This window comes from Haemorhous mexicanus, chromosome 24, assembly GCF_027477595.1.
Source record: "Haemorhous mexicanus isolate bHaeMex1 chromosome 24, bHaeMex1.pri, whole genome shotgun sequence".
Taxonomy (NCBI): Eukaryota; Metazoa; Chordata; class Aves; order Passeriformes; family Fringillidae; genus Haemorhous; species Haemorhous mexicanus.
This window is the reverse complement of record NC_082364.1, coordinates 2,609,644-2,627,753: the sequence shown is the minus strand read 5'-3', so window position 1 is coordinate 2,627,753 and position 18,110 is coordinate 2,609,644. Positions and strand designations below refer to the sequence as shown.

The 18,110-nt window shown below is 50.8% G+C and overlaps 1 protein-coding gene across 1 annotated transcript in view; it reads right to left on the bottom strand.

Moving 5' to 3' along the window:
- LOC132338023 (protein CEPU-1) overlaps positions 1–17,416 on the bottom strand; it is a 366,776-nt gene extending 349,360 nt beyond the window's left edge. Inside the window, exon 1 of the mRNA XM_059867150.1 lies at positions 17,250–17,416. Within this exon, the coding sequence (XP_059723133.1) occupies positions 17,250–17,325 (76 nt within the window). The 5' untranslated portion in view covers positions 17,326–17,416. The remainder of the gene's footprint in view (positions 1–17,249) is intronic.
- Positions 17,417–18,110: the final 694 nt, after the last annotated feature.

The window sequence follows — 18,110 nt, the reverse complement described above, 5'->3', positions numbered from 1 at the left end:
AACGTGGAAGATCAAATGGAAACGTTCCCCTTTGGTTCCCTTGGTACTTCTTCACAGGGAATGTGATTAGACTGCCCTTATCTTGGTGGGAACAGTTGTTAGCAATAATGAAATCATCCAGTCCTTTTCTTTTTGAAATCCAGCCATATCCTTTGGCTCCAGGAAACAGGGGCAGTGACACGTGCTGTTTTCATAAAAAGCCACAAGACAACATATTCCATCACAGTAAATTCCCTTCCCTCAAGTGAGGAGAGAAGGAGAGAGATTTCAAGGACAAGAGAAGTTTTGGCCAAAAGAAGGGGCTGAGCTGAACTTCTGCCCATCTGACACTTCCCAAGAAGTTGGCTCTTCACAATCTGAAGAAGTCTGGATGATGACAACCCTTGTTGCTTTTGTCTCTCTCCTTCTGCCTCAGCTCCTGTGAGGGGAACAGGAATCGTGCACTGAATTTCCATGCTGACACAAACTCCAAGAGGATGACTCTCTGTGAGGGAAAGCCCAGCCTCTGGAGAACAGACTCTCCACTCCACTCCACATGTTGGCCAAGAGTCCAAGGAGGAATCACGCCAAAACCTCCACATGTTTCTCCCAACAGCTACTCATGACCTGCTTGGGGTCGGGACGACTCGTGCCAGGCTGTAAATCAAGCCAAACTCATCCTCGCCTCATCCCCTTGGACTCTTCCCCAGCCCAAGACCCAAATTCCCTGGTGGGCCCAGAGGATGACAGAGGGCCTCGTTGCCACCCGAGTGGACAGCACGCGTGGGTGTTGTGACTCAGCACCTGAATTACCCAGGCCCCATCCTGCGCTGCCTCCTAATTAGCAGGCAGGATTTCAGCGTCCTCCGGTCCTTGGCTGAGTCCCCCCTTCCCTCTGCTCCTCACTTATTCTGTTCACTGAACTAATTGCCGAGCGCCTGCACCCTGGGTGTCTGCTGCTGTTGGAGAAGATTAGTATTTTTACAGAGGGGGAAAAAAAAAAGATTAAAAAAAAAGATTGTGTTTTTTAAAGCAGATGAAAGGAGAGCCCAAGGAGATGTGCATTTGACTCTCAAACATGCTCCTTCAAGTCTCCCTCAGCAGTACTTAAAGGCGTTTCCAAAGCAAGACTTTATGAATGCTAAATGAACCCAGCGCCTTGTTCCTCTGCCACAAGAAAAGAAAAAAACTTATCTTTTATATACAACATTTCCTTTATGGCTGACACTGTGCATCACGCACTGCTACCACTTCAGACACTGACGCTGACCTTCACAAAGTCACAGGGACACCAGGGGCTCCCTGGGCTGCAGGAGCACACACTGGGCAGGGGTCAGGGAGCCTGGCTGGATCCAGGCAGGATTCACCTGCTGCTTGCCAGGAAGGGCGAGGTGAGAGCACCACAAATGGGGAAATGCTCCAAGTCTTGCTTCCTGTCATTGGGATCTTGGATGGCCCAGCCAAGCCGGGGATGCTGGTTGGTGTGCCACCCTCCAGAAGGGTTTCTGAGGATGCAGCTTGGTCGAGATGGGATGGGGAATGATGAACCAAGAGGGAAAGATCAGCAGCCCAGCAAAGCAGGCAGACACAGGAGAAAACACCCTCTGACTGTCCAGCCCTGAAAACCATCTGGACCAGCACCTCTCCTTCACCAAGGGGTGCTGGTGGGGTCCTCATTTGGGTGTCCAGCACCTGAACTCTCCCTAATCCCAAAAAGGACAAGGACAAGCACATCAATGTATCCAAACAACTTTGCCCATCAGGGTGATCAAGTCAAGGCCACCCAACACCTCCTAATGGAGCAAACAGCCCAACCCAGTGCCAGGACTGACCCCACCACCCTCACTGCACGGATTTCAGCAGGACCACCTTTGCCTACCTGTGAAATGGGGAAGAAGTGCCTTAACTTCTCACAAAATACTCTGAGAAGCTGGTCCATGCTCTAAGGAAATCACCCACCCAAAGGAAGTCTTGGGAGATTTAATTAGCTGCAGTCTGTGCTGTTTGAGCTTGTTAGGTGCTATATAATTGCTAAATATTATTATTATCTCTGCAGGTACAGCAGTTTGTTAGGATAATGATAGTGATTGACATTTCCCTGGCATCTTTCATCCCAACCAGATCCCATTTTACTCTATTATAAGACACTGTTCTGCCTTGACTCTCCATATGTCTCCAAACTGTCAACAGGATCATAACCAGCTCAGCATTGCCAAAAGAAATACAGGCAAAGTGGCTCATGGAAGTTCATGGGATGTATCACAAGCTGAGCAACTTCAACTTCATGTTCAAGAACTCAAGTTGCACAGGTAGGTGTGGTGTAGACAGAGATCTATGAGCTCTGCTTCAACTCAACCCGGAGCAAAGCTGCAAGAAGTGGTCCTGGAAGCCACCACAGCGCCCAAAACCTTCCCTTGTCCATCCCCATCCCCTTTTCTGGGCAAGCAGCAGTGGGTACCATAACCCAACCACCACCATGAAAAATACATCCCAGGGACAGCAAAGCAGAGGGGCCACCGAGTGATTAATGGGGGACTATCAGTTTGGGATAGGTCTCTAAATTCTCATTAAGTCAGGTGCTGAGGCATTGCACATTAATCCAGAACATTTCCCCTTCGGCCCAAACAAATAAATAACTCGTGTATAATTCAGGGAGGACTGGGTGGAGCCATCTCTCCCCCCCCTCTGTCTTTTTCCAACTAACCAGTGAATAAAACATCGCCCACAAATCTATTAGGCTAATTTTAAATCCTGACAATTTAGCAGCACTTCAGCAAGATAAGAGCCATTTATTAAAAGCCACAGTTCATTAAGCCAAATGCTGCTGGCGTATTTACTCAGAGAAACGGGCCTGGGCTCGGCTCTCACCCAGACCAGAAGTCTCCAAAGGAGCAGGAGTGATCCTGTTTCACCCAAAAAGAGAGGCCAGCATGAATCTTTGCCCTCCTTGAGCACACATAGGGCTGTGCATGCTTCCCACCAAAGGAACTGGGTGTCCGTGCTTCCTTCTCCCCTCCTGGATGAGCACAGAGCAGAAATCATGGGAGGCTCTGCAGCTTTGGCACCCAGAGCTGTGAGAAGTCCCCACAGCTCACATGGGGCAATGGAACAGCTCCCAAAAGGATCAGCACCCCAGTCTGGATCAGATTGCACTGCTTTGGAGCCATTCCCATTGGTGGCAAGCACAGATTGACTTTGGAGAGGGATGATTGCTTCCAAACACAAGCCAGGAGGGGGCTACTGAAGAGGAACTGCTGCTTGCCAAAGGTACCAGATTGCACCCGGAGTTCTCTTCCTCCAAGCTGCCTCTTGACATCTCTGCTGATGCCCTGTGCTGTGACCATGGCAGAGGGTGCTTTGGGACACACAAAAAGGGATGGAGGCTCCCAGGGCACTGGCAGGAAAAAGATGAACTCGCCAATGGGAGCAGCCCTGCTCTCTGGGAATTGGGATTTCTGGGATTTTTGTTAACCTTCACAAGGGATGAGTTGGATGCTCCACCCAAACCAAGACTCCACAACCCATAAAGCCAAACTGTGCATGAGCCCACCTCAGGTCTACAAAACCTGCCCAGCGGAGGTGTGCCTGAGCACAGCCTGGCAGAGCAGACGTGGCCTTAGCCAGCTCTGTGCCAGCATGGACAAGATTATTCCACATGGGGAACCACCCCTGGCACTGCAGGAGGGCTGAGCCACAATTCCAGTGGGACTGCTGCCAGCACCCTGACCCACAGGGTGTCAGGCTGTGCTCTGGCTCTGGCAGGGTTGGTTTAGTTTACTGCATTGCTTATTTTATCTTTTTATTTTCTTCCCTATTAAAGAACTGTTATTCCCTGCTCCCATATTTTTTGCCTGAGAGCCCCTTAATTTCAAATTTATATCAATTTGCTGGGAGGGGGTTTACATTTTCCATTTCAGGGGAGGCTCCTGCCTTCCTTAGCAGACACCTGGCTTTGGAAACCAAGACAGATTTTGGCATGTCTTGGAACTATAGGATTGGAACATGGAACTGGAGGATTTTTAAGGTCCCTTGCAACCCAAACCACTCCAGGGTTCTCTGATCCTGTGGTTCAGGAGGGAGGAGCAGTGAGGGGCTCGGCGGGATGGAGCCAGCACGGAGGGAGCGGTGCCAGCACCGCTGCGAGGAGCCGGCGGCAGAGGGCAGTGGAGAAATCCCATCTGGCAGAGTTTGTGAGTGTAATTCATTCCAGCGGGAGACATCCAAGAGACTTTATCAAGTGCAATTGTCCCACTGAGCCTTTCACCTGCACACACTTGCAAGACAGTCTGGAGTGACTACAGAGTATCCCTTTACAGTCAGAGCTGAAAGGAGCATTATAAAGGTGAATTAACATTTTAAAAGAACGTAAAAAACCCAGAACTGTTCTAATGATGATTAATGGGAAGCTATAAGGGAGGCCGTGACCTCCTGGTGTCATTAAATGGATTGGCAGGTTTCTGAGCATTAATTATAAATAGCCACAGGAGTTTGAGTGCTTAGCAGAACGATGATAAATCCATGACACAGGCACAGGGACAAGGAGCCAGGAGCGTGGGGGAACACGTGCCTGCGTGTGCACACACAGCTCAGCGTGCAAGGACACATGGGTTTGCACGTGTGTCACACTCTGGAAAGAGGCACAAAGCCAAAAAAAGGTGGAAGTGAGTCTGTCTGTGGATACTGCTGTGTTTGGGTGGAGAGAGAAATGGATAAATGATAAATTAGGCACTACCAGTCAATCACATTTTCTAAATGTTTTATATCCCAAAAGCTATAAAAGCAATATTCCTTTCTGGCCTTATTGGAGCCATTTCTGGAAGGCAATCACATCTGTTTCCTTGGGGATTTGAGCTGAACTGTGCCTTGGCTTTTTTTTTTTCCCTTGCCTTTTTTTTTTCCCCTCCCCTTTCTATTTACTCTCTAGCCTGTTACCAAAGCAGGGTCAGAGCATGCATACAAATAGGGAGGAGGAGAGAAAAACAAACAGCCCTGAACCAGTGATGAACAGACAAAAAGTGATTGCAAACTTCTCATGGCAGAGCCACAGCTCCAGTAATCATGGGCCACACAGATTCTGGGTCAGGCAGCTCCCAAACTGGAATTTCCCTTGCTTTAATGTGCATAATTCCACAATTCCACTGATACAGTGGAAATCTGCATCCTGGGGCACTGCTGTGCATCACCTTGGATGTGCTGAGCCACCCAGCCTGCCTGGGATTTGCACAGCTCTTCTCTTCCAGGGTCCCTTGGAGAGACACTCATGGATTAAAGCCCAAATCCCTCTCTGCAGCCGACAGGGCCCAGAGCCCCAGCCAGGAAGGTGCATTTGCTCCCTACAGCAGAAGGTGGGTTTTTGCAGGAGTTCCTTGGGAAGAAAGGATCAGCAAACCATCAGAGCCTGCAGATGGAGGTGGGAATAAATGGGGGATGAATGGAGGGAGGACCTGAGGCTCGTTAATGAGCTCTGCCACTGAACCACAGCGACTGCAGAGGGGGACGGCTCCTCTTGCTGCCAATGGCAGGAACAAAAGGCTCCGGGTGAGATGCCAAGGGGGCAGTCCCATCCCTGGCATCCAGACACCCCCTTAGCATTCAGGAGAGAGGCTGAGCTGGCACAGCTCTGCACCAGCAGCCACATCCCATCACCCAGCTGAGACAGCAGCCCCAGCACCCAGCCATGGAGCATTTCCACTGGGATTGGGATCCCCATTTCCTCCAGCACCTCTCTGAACTGCTCTTTTATTTGTGCCCAATCTATGGGGAAGCAAAAGCACAAGCAACCCCCCACACACACTAAAATTTAAAATATTCCTGTTTAGATTTAAGTCTCATTACCATGCTGGGCCCTCCTGTATTATTTCAACTGATTGGAATATGGTGGCAAAGGAATAAGTTCTCCATACAATTTTCTTCTGATCCTATTAGTTGCAATACAATTACAGTGAATACATCAATTCTTCGTCCCAGCAGCTCCTGGAAAGAGCCACCTATTAAAAGCTGGCTTATTAATGGAATTGTACTTCCAGGATTAATCGGGCCACGTTGGCCATTTCCATTTCTCACTCCACAAGTGCTTTTGTTTGCTTAATAGGCTGAAGTAACTTGAGAATGACACAACTTAGAGCTTCCCCATTTGCTCTGCATATCGCCAGCAAATTTAATATCCCTTTCCTTGCTGGTGTCTCTCTGGGATAAAACCTGGCACGTGCTGCCCAGGAAATCCACCCTGCAGGCTGGGGAGGGGTAGAAGGGGCCTTCTGCCTTTGGCAGAGCCAGCAAGGGGAAATTCCTCATTGAGCCAAGGCTTCAAACCCAAAGGGAAATGGCAACACCAAAACAATTTGCCAAAGCCTGCTGGATGAGAGCCGCTGGAATATCACCCCATGAGCAGTCCAAAAGCTTCCCAAAGCCCTTGGAGCATCACCCCTTGCCCAGTTTGATGTGGGGGGTCTCCTCTGGCCCTGCCTAGTCCCTGCCCAGCCAATCCCAGCCACAGGAACCAGTCCCAGCATCATCCCTGCACTGGGAAGCAAGGGTGCTGTTTCCAGCCACAGATATTCCTGTGGCAGCAAAGTCACTGCATGTTGAAGCACAGTAATACAGTATGACTTTTCCCTTTAATGGAATTTTTCTAGCCCACTAGGAAAAAAAAAGACTCCATTAGCCATACTACAAAGGCTCCTACTTATTAGTATTTTAGAACAGCGGCAAAAACATTTCTTGAATCTAATTATTGCTGACAAATATGAAAATTGAAATCAAAGTTAAATTTTCAGCTACAGTGCCTCATTCGGCCGCGGCTCGCCCGCTCCCAACGATTGCATCAACACATTTATTCTGCTGAGCAGGCTCCCAGATTGGGCCCCCCCATTCCCTGCAGCCCACCCCTCCATCTTCACAGGCATTAGCTCTGACATATTCATCTCCACAGCCAGGCCACGGAACCAGCTTCATGTTTACCAGTTGTACGTGGCCAATGGATCGGAGTGAGGCTTCCAGGGCCAAGGAGGATGGGAATCGAGCTTGCTGCTGGAAGAAGTTGCTTTTTTTTCTTTCCTCCTTTTTTTTTTAATTTATTGTTATTTATTTCCAACTTCGCTGTCTCCCATCCCCTCCCAGCCCAATCTCCTAAAGGGTGATTTTGATTTCCACCAAGACAGAGGATGTGGAAGGGAGGGGAGAATGGAGAGAGGGGGGAAATAAGGAAAAAAAAAAGCCTTGTCAACATATTTCCTTTCTCCTACCTCCCCCCAACATACTGTAAAAATCAATCCCCTTTGTCATTTTGCTCTGCTTGTGTGAATGTTTAATGGCTGTCGAGGGAGATAATGATTGCTGCTAGGAAATTCATTTCAGATTTGCTATTTATAAAGTACTTGGTGCTCAGGTGGGAAATTAACATAAGGAAGGGGGAAAGGGACCAAACCAGGGAAAAAAAGCAGCAGGAGAGGAGGGATGAGATGCTGCAGGGCTGGTTGGAACGGGATGGAGCCCAAAGAGAATCTGCATCTGGTCCCACCTCTCCTGGGACAGACGGAAGAGGTTTGCATGGAGCCAGGATGGCACTGCCAGCACCTTCCCACCCGTGCACGCAAGGACACGGAGCCAGGATTTTCTCCCAAGTGCCTGGGGGCTTCATCCCCCAAAATCCAGACCACCAGCCCCAGCAGCACCAATGGTGTGTGCCCCAGCTCCCCCTGCAGCCCCTCATCCCTTTGGGTTGACCCCAAACCTCCTCTGAGTCCCCTCTCCCCTCGAAGCCCACCAACCTGCTGGGTTTTTGAATCCCAAGGGAATTCCCATCTGTGGTCCAGCCAGACCCCGCAGCACCAGCGCTGCCATTGAGTTGCTAATTCCTTGTCTCAGAAGTTGCTTTTCACTTTCTGATTTTTCAATAATAGGCTTGGTATGAATCCCTTAAGCTTCTGAAATAAGCTGAAAAACGCTTTTCCAGCCATTTACATAAACACAAGTGGATCAGAAGGAATAATCATAGTTTATGCATTATTTGGGGGCTTTGGAGATGGTTTCTAACGTGGTGTCAGGTTTTGAAGCCCAAAACATACAATGGGAAGCATTGACGTGCAGAAAAGCAGCACAAAAAGTAAAGAATAAATAATACACGTTTTTTTCCTGTTGTCTCCAGTGACAAGGCAGTTTTGGCTCTGCCACTACCCCGGCCCCTAATGGATCATGGATCCTGCTCCTCGCCAGCTTTGTTCCAAAAAGGGCTTCATTAAGAGAGATGTCACTCATCCTAAATCCAAATTCACCCCGTGCCAGCCAGCCCTGCCGCTCTCCTGTGCCTTGGCCCGCTATCAAAAACCCCAGTGCTGGCTTTGGGAATTGACTTTGGAAAAGTAAAACTCTAACGGAGGCACCCTCTGATCTCTAAATACCATCTGTCCTGTAGAAAGGGAATAAAAGCTAAAAACACCCAAACCAAGCCAGGAACCAAGTACTATTCACCAGATAACTCCTCTAAGAGGGGAAAAAAGCCCCAAACACCAAAAAAAGAAAGAGAATATTATGGCATTAATGAACCTTGCTTTGCTCTGTGGGCCTGTCATGCTTCCAGTGAGGCGGGTCAGGTTTGGCTTTCAAACCAGTCCTTTAAATCAAGAATTCTGTTTCTAGTAAAATGGAAACATTAGCAAAGGATCTGTTTTGAAGAAATAACAATACAAAATGGAACAAGGCTGGAGACTCCAGGCTCTTTGATACTGCTGGAACACAGCCTTTGGAGCTCTTTTTATTTTTTTTTTTTTCAAATCGCTTCACAACTTTGTACATAAAGCCTCAGCAAGCTCCGAAGAAAATGCTTCAAAAATCAATCCATCCCTTTCCCAGAATTTACTTTCACTGGGAATTTGTGATTGTTCTTTTTTTATTATTATTATTTCATTTTGGAATTAGAAAAACCTGAAGCATTCTGCTTCATTTCTAATATTACACAATTTCCTGTAGCATTTCCCACTCCTTAGCAGCTGCTCTCTCCCACCATGAGTCACTGGAGGACATGAACCAGCCCCATGGACTGAGCATTTGTGGTTTTCCAAGCTCCTTTCCAAGCTAAATCAGGGTTTCCAGGATCAGCAGTGTGCAAGGAAAATGCACCATCCCCTCAAGGCTGGGTTGGATGGGGCTTGGAGCAGCCTGGGACAGTGGGAGGTGTCCCTGCCCATGGCAGGGGGTGGAATGTGTCACCAAAGGGGTCCTGGGGACAGCCAAAGGTAATACAGAGACACCATCATCAGGAGGCACTAAAAGCACTTTATTTAGAAATCCACAGTTCTTATGGAAACAATGGTGGACCTAAGACCTGATTGGCCTTCAGGAATCTTCTCTCTCCTGTTGGTGAACTATGAATAATAGCGCACTCTGGAGAATCATATCTATAAACAAGAGTTACAGAAAGAGAGATAATAATTGTTTTAATTCTTTCTCTGAGCTTTCTCACAGCTTCCCAGGAAAATCCTGGGACAGCTATGTCTCTCTGTTCAGAGGGTATGTGATTACCACAGGAATGAGATGAGATTTAAGCTTCTTTTCAACCCAGACTGTTCTGGGATCTTTTTCTGTAATTTCCAAAAAATCCTTGATGAGAACCTGCCCTGATCTTTCCTCCAAGCCAGACCCACCACCTGGTGTGAGCCACAGCTCACCCAGGGCACAGAGGTGACTTTGCATCCACCTCCAGAGGGTCCTTGGGGCTGCGCTGGGACTTTTCAGTCTGGCAGCACCTCCATCCCCACTATCCCCGTGGGAAGGCAGTGGGCTCCATGCCAGCTGCCAGCAGAGCTTTAAAGGGAATGCTCTGACCACCAGGAATTCAGGCACAGTGGCTGCCCAGAATCCTGACCTGCCCATGCAGCTCCTCTGAAGCATTTCAGAGTCGAGGCTCCTTTTTTTGACTGCCCTGATTAGCAAGCAGAGCATTACTGGGAGGTGGAGGAGGGGGGCAAGAATGCCAAGAACCAACCACTGTCTTTAGTGGGAACAGTCAACAGGACAAGGGGGCCAAGAGGTCAATTAATTTACAACAGCTTTCAGCATTAGACATATTAACTGTTGAGCACATCAAAAATCCGTGCTCTGCCTCCTGGCAGCAGAGACCAGAGCCCGGCAAGGCAGCACCTCTGATTTATTGCTGACCACGAGCAAGGTGGGAGGAGGAGGAGGAGGGAGGTGGCTGTTCCTCCCAGCTGCCAGCCACAGCTCCAGATGTGCTGGGATGCAATTCCTGCAGGATGAAGGGATTGGGGTGCCCCAAGGGGTGCAGTGACAAAGGGGTCACTCTTTTGTGATCCTGTTTTTTGTAGGATCCCAGAATACCTTGGGTTGGGAAGGGACCTTAAAGATCCTCTTATTCCAACCCCCTGCCATGAACAGGGACACCTTCCACTATCGCAGGTGGCTCCAAGCCCCATCCAGCCTGGCCTTGGACACTTCCAGGGATGAAGCAGCCACAGCTGCTCTGGGCACCCTGTGCCAGGGCCTGCCCACCCTCACAGGGAACAATTCCTAATTCCCACTATCCCATCCATCCCTGCCCTCTGGCAGTGGGAGCCATTCCCTGTGTCCTGTCCCTCCATCCCTTGTCCACAGCCCCTCTCCAGCTCTCCTGGAGCCCCTTCAGGCCCTGCAGGGGCTCTGAGCTCTCCCTGGAGCCTTCTCCTCTCCAGGTGAGCACCCCCAGCTCTCCCAGCCTGGTTTTTTTCCTATAAAAGCTTCTAAAGGCATGAAAAGCCCACGTGCCAAGGTGTGGGTGCTGGCTGGCAACAGAAGACAGAAGCATGGCTTGGACTTCCACTACAAAATCCCCAAATCTGGCACCTTGCTTTTTTTGGCTCCTGTTTGAAACCAAGAGCTCAGCTCCAAGTCACAGCTCCAGGCTTTTGCCATGAACATCAGAGATGGATCAGGTTTGGGTCCTGCTGAGTCTAACGGGAAATTTGTCTCTGCCCATCAAAGGAGAATGACAGTAATGCTTTAAAAATCTCATTTCCCCTCTTTAAAGCTCTTGCCCCTTCAACTGGAGAACAAGCAAGGAAAGTTTTGCCCTTTTTTGCCACTGCTGAAGTTTGGGAAGCAAAGACAAACACAAATTAAGGTCTTTTTCTGATCCCCATGGCCAAATATTTGCTCCTCAGGGGGTGTTTCCCAGGCTGAGGAAGGCTGAAGTTCACCTCCCCTGTCTGACTGGAGCTTCCTGGGAAGAGCTCTCCCCATCCACTCCTGGTTTATCACAGAAAACAGCCAGCCCTGCTCGCTAACCTGACCCAGATCTGTCAACTGATCAATTTCTTCCCCCTGGGGAAAAAATAAAATGGGGGAAGAAATCACAATATAGGTGTTTTTAAGTGAAAACTGCAAGAAAAATACACAAAGCAGACACTTCTAATATCAAATGCACTCATCTCAGGAGTAAGTTAAAGGAAGATTGAAAAACCACCAGCCAGGGTTATTGTGCTGGTCAAAATTCCTATGTGGAGAAAGGAGGAGTAGCTTTTCTAAACACAGGGACATCCCAAAAGTGGCTGCAGCCTCCAGAGCACCAATCCTGCACAGAGGTCCCTAGGGTGGCTCAGAGGTTCAGATTTAGCAGAGGAGGTTTTCCAAGCTCCCATCTGATTCTCTCTGCTTATCAAACTGATATTAATCTCCTTCTGACCCGTGAGGCTCATCCCAAATGTGGGAAAGAGAGACCAGCTGGACACCAGCCTGGGCTGCCATAGAATCCCCAAATCTGACACCTTTGCTCATTTTGGCCCCTGTTTGAAAGCAAGAGCTCAACTCCAAGGCCAAGCTGCAGCCCCAACCCCTGCCATGAACACCTGAGATGGACAACCTTTTCCTCCTCACATAGCCACTGTAGGTGGCCACAGGCACCTTGCTCACATGTGCTTCATGGCCAGGAAACAACTGCACATCCTGAAATTTGTGTCAGCGCTTACAGGACCTCACACATCTCCAGTCCACCAGTGGGGCTCCAAAACCTGGTGTAGCTACTACACAAACCTGCTCCATCACCTGCTCTTGTGCTCTAAGGGAATTTATTACACACAATGGAGTTTTCATTTCACTTTGATTTTTTTTATCATTTTGATCTCCCTCTGTTGTGGTGGAGATCTCTCCACAACCACAGCGTAGAGCAACTACAACAACTTTACTCCTCCTTGTATCCTGCCAATCACTGCTGTGTAACCAGCTCAATACTGCTGTGTAACCAACTCCCTGTAACCAGGGAGGCTCCCGGGGAAGCAGCAGAAATCCACACTTGTGTAGTGGGATAGAATATAAGGAAATAAAGATCGTGTAGAAAGTAATCTTACCCCTGAGGAGTGCTGCTGGGCCAATTATCAAAGATTAGGAGCAGGCCTGACTTTAACAGGGCACAGCTGTGATCATTGAGAAGAAGACAGCTATAGAAGAGTGGGGTGGCTGGTTGGGAAGGAACTGGAGTCAGCTGGCTACTGAAGAAGAAAGAGTCAGTGCCCTGAGGAGCTGCCCACGAGAAACCACAGGAAGGTGTGAAACCTCTGTGATGAGGAGACATCAGTATGGAACCCCTGCAATCAGATGACAACACACTTGGAAAACCCACCTGCAACTCCACCACTCAAACCAAAATCCCACCCCCTTTCCAGCATTTTGGGCACCTCCAGCGTTTTGCACAGCCCTGTGCTTTGCTTTCCAAAGGTCTTCTCAGGTTCCTGCTTGCTCTAATGCATCTTAAAAATGTGCCAGTGAATCCCACGTGGTTCCTGATTTCCAGAGGTGCTGATACCTCCTCAGCCCTGCTGGGAATCAACAGCAATGACAGATGTTCAGCCACACTCCAGATCCAGCCAGCAGGCAGGCAGAGTGCGTTCCCCTCCTTTTATGTACTGCGTATAACTGGGTTATCTAATCATGTAGGTATTGATTATTACTGTTATTACCTATTAAAAAGCTATTTTCTGCTGTTGGGGTGAATATCACATTTTATTGACCTGTGTGATAACTATTAACCACACCTAATATTTTTCCCGAGGAGCAATAAATCCGAGCATTCACAAAAAGATGTCGATACATGTAATTTTTCTTATACACATTCATTAGTGCAATTACCTCCTGCACGAGCTGCCAGGAGGCTTCCCCTCACCCCTCCACTGAGAGGAAATTCTTACAGGATTTTGGAGGCAGCAGTTTTTGGAGGCAACAGTTTTTGGGGGTAGCAGAGGTTTTCCCCTCATCCTTCCACTGAGAGAAAATCCTCACAGAATTTTAGGAGTAGAATTTTTGGTTATAGCATTTTTTGGGGGTAGCAGGAGGTTTCCCCTCACCCTTCCACTTTGAGAAAATTCTCACAGGATTTTAGGAGTAACGTTTTTTGGGCACAGCATTTTTAGGATGTAGCATCTTTTGGGGATAACATTTTTTGAAGGCAGCATTTTGTGGGGACCACATTTTTTTGGTGTAGTAGATTTTGGGAACTGAATTTTTTGGGGGTAGCATTTTTTGGGGGTAGCAGGAGGTTTCCCCTCACCTTTCCACTCAGAGAAAATTCTCACAGGATTTTAGGAGTAGCATTTTTTGGGCACAGCATTTTTTGATTATAGCATTTTTTGGGGACAATATTTTTTGGGGACAGCAGGAGGTTTCCCCTCACCCCTCCACCGAGAGAAAATTCTCACAGGATTTTAGGGGTAGCGTTTTTTGGGCACAGCATTTTTGGGGGACAGCATTTTTTGAGGACAGCATATTTTTGGGATAACTTTTTTTGGAGGTAGCATTTTTTTTCATGGACCCAACCCAGATTCCAAATCCTGCCCTTCCAAAAGGGAAGCACCCAGCCCCTCCTCCCTGTGGATGTGTCTCTGGGTCAGATCCAGCCTTTCCATCACACACCAGCTCAGCCTGTCTCACTTTGGGAATTATCTGCATCCCAGCCACATCGAACGAGCGAATAATTCTTTCGGATGAGGAACACTCTGTGTAGGATGTTGACACATGCTATTATTTTACATACCTATTTCAGCTTGTATGCTTATTAGAATAAGGTCTTTATGCTAATTTGTAAATCAAATTCCCATAATTCTTGGCTTACTGATGCTAAAGGCCCAGCTAAATCTTCTATGACCTTTTAGCCTGGTTAATCCTTTTATGCGTGGCTGAGTGAAGAGTTTTCTTGTCTCTTCCACTCCCGAGTGCTGGGGTGAGATTTTTGCCTCTTCCTTAAGAAATCCAGGTGGGCTCTGGGTCAAGGACGTGAGGCACATGTGAGGACACCCCTTTGCTTTGAGCCAGGGGAAGGGGGAAGGGAGAACTCTGCTGCCTGGGCCCTGTGTGAGGATATTTTGGATTTCCATTGCTGCTATTTGAAAATCAGACAGAAGACCCAGAGCAAACACAAAGAGAGCTGTGTTGCCAAATTGCCACTCACTTCCCGAAGCCAGGGGCTATCCCAGCCCTCTGCAACCTCCCCTCTTCCCTTCTCCTTTCCCTAGTTGTGGCTGGACATTTTCTGGCTCCGTCCTTCTTGTGAGTGGATGCAACAGACACCTGCAGCTCCCTCCCAAGGGGAGGCAGCATCCAAGAAATGCCCCAGCCTCTCTCTCCAGCACCCAACAGCTTCCTTGGTGTCCAGCCACTCTGGACATTCCAGGGCTCAGAGGGCTCCTTCCTGAGGGACACAGCCCTCAACAGCTCCTATTTTAGGGCCACAATTCCACAAATCCAGCAAATCTACAAAAATGAATCTGTAAATCTTGGAGGACCCGCAGGTGTTTGCACAAATGCAGGTGGTCAAACGGCTCTGAATTATCCCACTTCGTGCTCCACTTTCCTTTCAAGCACACTCACAAACCACTTTTCTTATTGTTTGTTTGGCTGGAAATAGGGAGATGACCCAGAGGAGGATGAGCCACTGCAGAGGGCAGCACACATCTCCGGAGATATTTGGAGGAGGTTTGTGCCAAACACAGTTTTCCTGCATGACAATTATTTTCACTTTTTCAAACACAAGCCAGCTCCACTTCTAGACACCAAACAAAGGGGAAAACTTATGAATTCCAAAAACTACTGTGATTAGCAGAAGAATTCATGAAGCAGAAGCACATTACTGCTGATTTTCAGCACTGCATACAAACCTAAATATTATCTTGGGCTTGAGTGAAGCCAAATTTCTTGAAACTCTCTTTAAAAGTTTGCACTAAAATACAAAATTATTTGTAGGGTGTGTTTGAGGGTTTTTTTAAATGACACTTAAATAAAATTATGCAAGAATAAAACTCCCAAGGGGACTCCTCCTCTCCAACAATGCAAAAACTCCCAGCCCAAAAATGGCCCCAACTTTTTGCTGCCAAAGGCTGCCCTGGGCAGTATTTCACCCAGTTCCCGACAGCTCTGCCCTGGGTACTCCCCAGACCATGGAGTAACGTGGCTCCCTGTTTTCCCTCACTCCAGGAGTGACTCAGGGACTTCTGGCACCCACATCAGATTCCTGAAAGGCAGGGAACTGGGGGATTTTGGGCTTCGGGAGTCAGCAGATTCCTCCCAACTGCTCTGCTGCCCAGGAGAGTTATAAAAATAATAAAATAAAGAAATAAAAAACCAACTACTTTTTGATCTGGAAGCTTTGATAGGAGCAGGGAGAGGAAGCAGGAAGGATGACCAGAGGCATGGAATAAGACTGCAAGGAAGCCAAGTCAGGAGCCCCAAAGCAAGCATTAAAAAATAATAAAATAATGCAATAATAAAACAAATGAAGCCTAAATTCTGAGCAGGAGAAGTGAGGAGGGAAAGGTGCAGCTTCATCCCTCTCCTGGGAAGCCCCTACCCTTCACACCCCGCCCGGGCTCCCTGCAGAGGTGGCAGCCGGGGAAGCCCCAGGGATGCAGGAATGCCAGGCGGGCAGCAACAGCCCTGCGAGAAGGAGAGCGCTCGGGGAGGGAGAGCGGGAGGAAGGCGAAGAGGAGCGATGCCTCGGCACCGTGTGATGTGCATGCTAAGCAGCCTGTGCCGGTCGATACGGCACGGGGGGCTCTCCCCCCGCAGGAACGGGCCCGGCTTGCCCAGCAGAGAGAAGTTTGAGGTGGGAGACACCCTGTGACCATCCCTGCCCACCCCGCAGCCCCCAGCCCCACACCCGCTGGGCTTCCAGAGCCCGCCCGGCTCCTGCTGCAGCGCGCCTCGGCACACGGGGGACGAGGCTGGGCAGCTTTGGACATCCCCAGCCTTCGGTGGGCACCTGGGAGCAGCGCAGAGGTAGCAGGATCTGGCTGCGGAGAAGGAGGTGCATTCACCCCCCCGGGTGCATCCATCCTCAGGAGACCCCACATTCTCCCCGGGGTGCATCCCTCTCGCCCATGAATACTCCCACCGCCCCGGGGGTGCATCCCTGCTCCAAGGAGAGCCTGCATCCCCCCCCGGGGTGCATCCGTTTCCCCGGGAAGTGCCCACATCCCGCCCCGGAGCCCCGGTCCAGGCGCCCCCCGCGCTCGGCGCAGCAGCATCCCCCTGGCGCAGCCCCCGGCGCATCCCCCTGCGCATCCCGAGCTCCCGCGGCGGCCCGGGGCAGGATGCGGCTCCATCCTCTCCTCCCATGGAGGAAACCCCGCTCCCACAGCCCCTCCAGATGGCTGCGAGGAGCCTAACGCGAGCTGACAGGCTCGGCGCTCCCGGCCAGATGGGGCTGGCTCCTGCCGCCTCTTCCCCCCTCCTTTCCCCATCGCTTTTTGCTCTTTTTTTTTTCCCTTGCACAGCCCCCCCCCTCCCCTCCAAGCACCGTCCCCCGGCTGGGGGGAGGCAGCCGTGCTGATCCGGGACAGGCTGGACCGGGACTTCCCAACTCCCAGCCCGGCGGGAGCGGGGCTGCACCGAGTTTTTCGGACGACCTTGCTGGAAAAGCAAAGGCGTGGGGGAAGCACGGAGGAACCCCGGCCCCCGCTGTGCCCCCCCAGCCTGTCGGATCATTGATCCTGCCAGAATTGTGCTGGGGTGGCAGAGTCCTTCTGCACCCGCAAAAACCATCAGGACGCCAGGGGAGAGGTGTCCCCCCCCGCCGCCAGCCCGGTGCGCCGGGAATTCCTGCGCCGCACCCGCATCCGCATCCCCCGCAACTTCACGGCGGGCTGGGGACCCTTTCGCAGCTCTGTCCCCGCTCTGGAGGGATCCTCGTCCCCACTCTGGGGGGGATTCTCATCCCCCAGCCCCCTCGGAGGGTGCTGCTGTGGGACCGCGCATCCTCCGCCCGCCCGGGCTGCGTCCCCCGCGGCGTTCCCTACCTTGGGAGAGGAGGAGCGCGGCCATCCCGGCGAAGATCACCCAAGAGACGGGGTGGTGCATTTTGGCCTGGGCCATGTTTTCCTTCTCCTTCCCCACTCACTGCCGGGCGGGGAAAGGTTTAAAATCCAGCGTTTTCCCGGAGCAAAGCGCAGGAAGAGGGGCGGGGGGGGGGGAAGGAAAAAGGAAGGGAAAAAAAAAAAAAAAAAAGGAAAAAAGCACCGAAGGGTGGGGGAGGGGGAAAAAACCCAAAAGAAAAAAAAAAAGGGGGGGGAAGGGGGTCGGAAGGGGTTGCAGGTGCGAGGACAGGCGCTGCGTGCCCGCCGCTCCGGCCCGCACACGCCGCCCGGCTGCAACACGCCGCCGGCCGCGCACGCAGCCGCCCCCGCGCAGCACTCATTGGCTGCGGGGCCCCCCCGCGCCGGCACCCGCACCCCCTCACCCCAGCGACAAAGACACCCCGAGCACCCCCCCGGCAGCTACATCCCCAATATCTGCACCCCCGGCATCCGCACCCCCAGCACCCGCAGTCCCCGACTTCCCCCCGGCATCCACACCCCCAAGCTGCCCCCGCCGGGCACCTGCAGCCCCCTCACTCCACCGGGATCTGCCCCCGCCGGGCACCTGCAGCCCCCTCACTTCACCGGGATCTGCCCCCCACCCCCCCAGCACCCTCCTCCCCCTCACTGTTGGCAGCTGCAGCCCCCAAACTTCCCCCCTCCATCTACATCCCCCCAAACTCCCTGGCATCCTGTCCCCCCAACCCCTGGGCATCTGCATCCCCCTAAATTCCCCTGGCATCTGCACCCCCCCACATTTCCCCTTTAGTGTTCACACCCCTGCTCCATCACCCACACACCCCC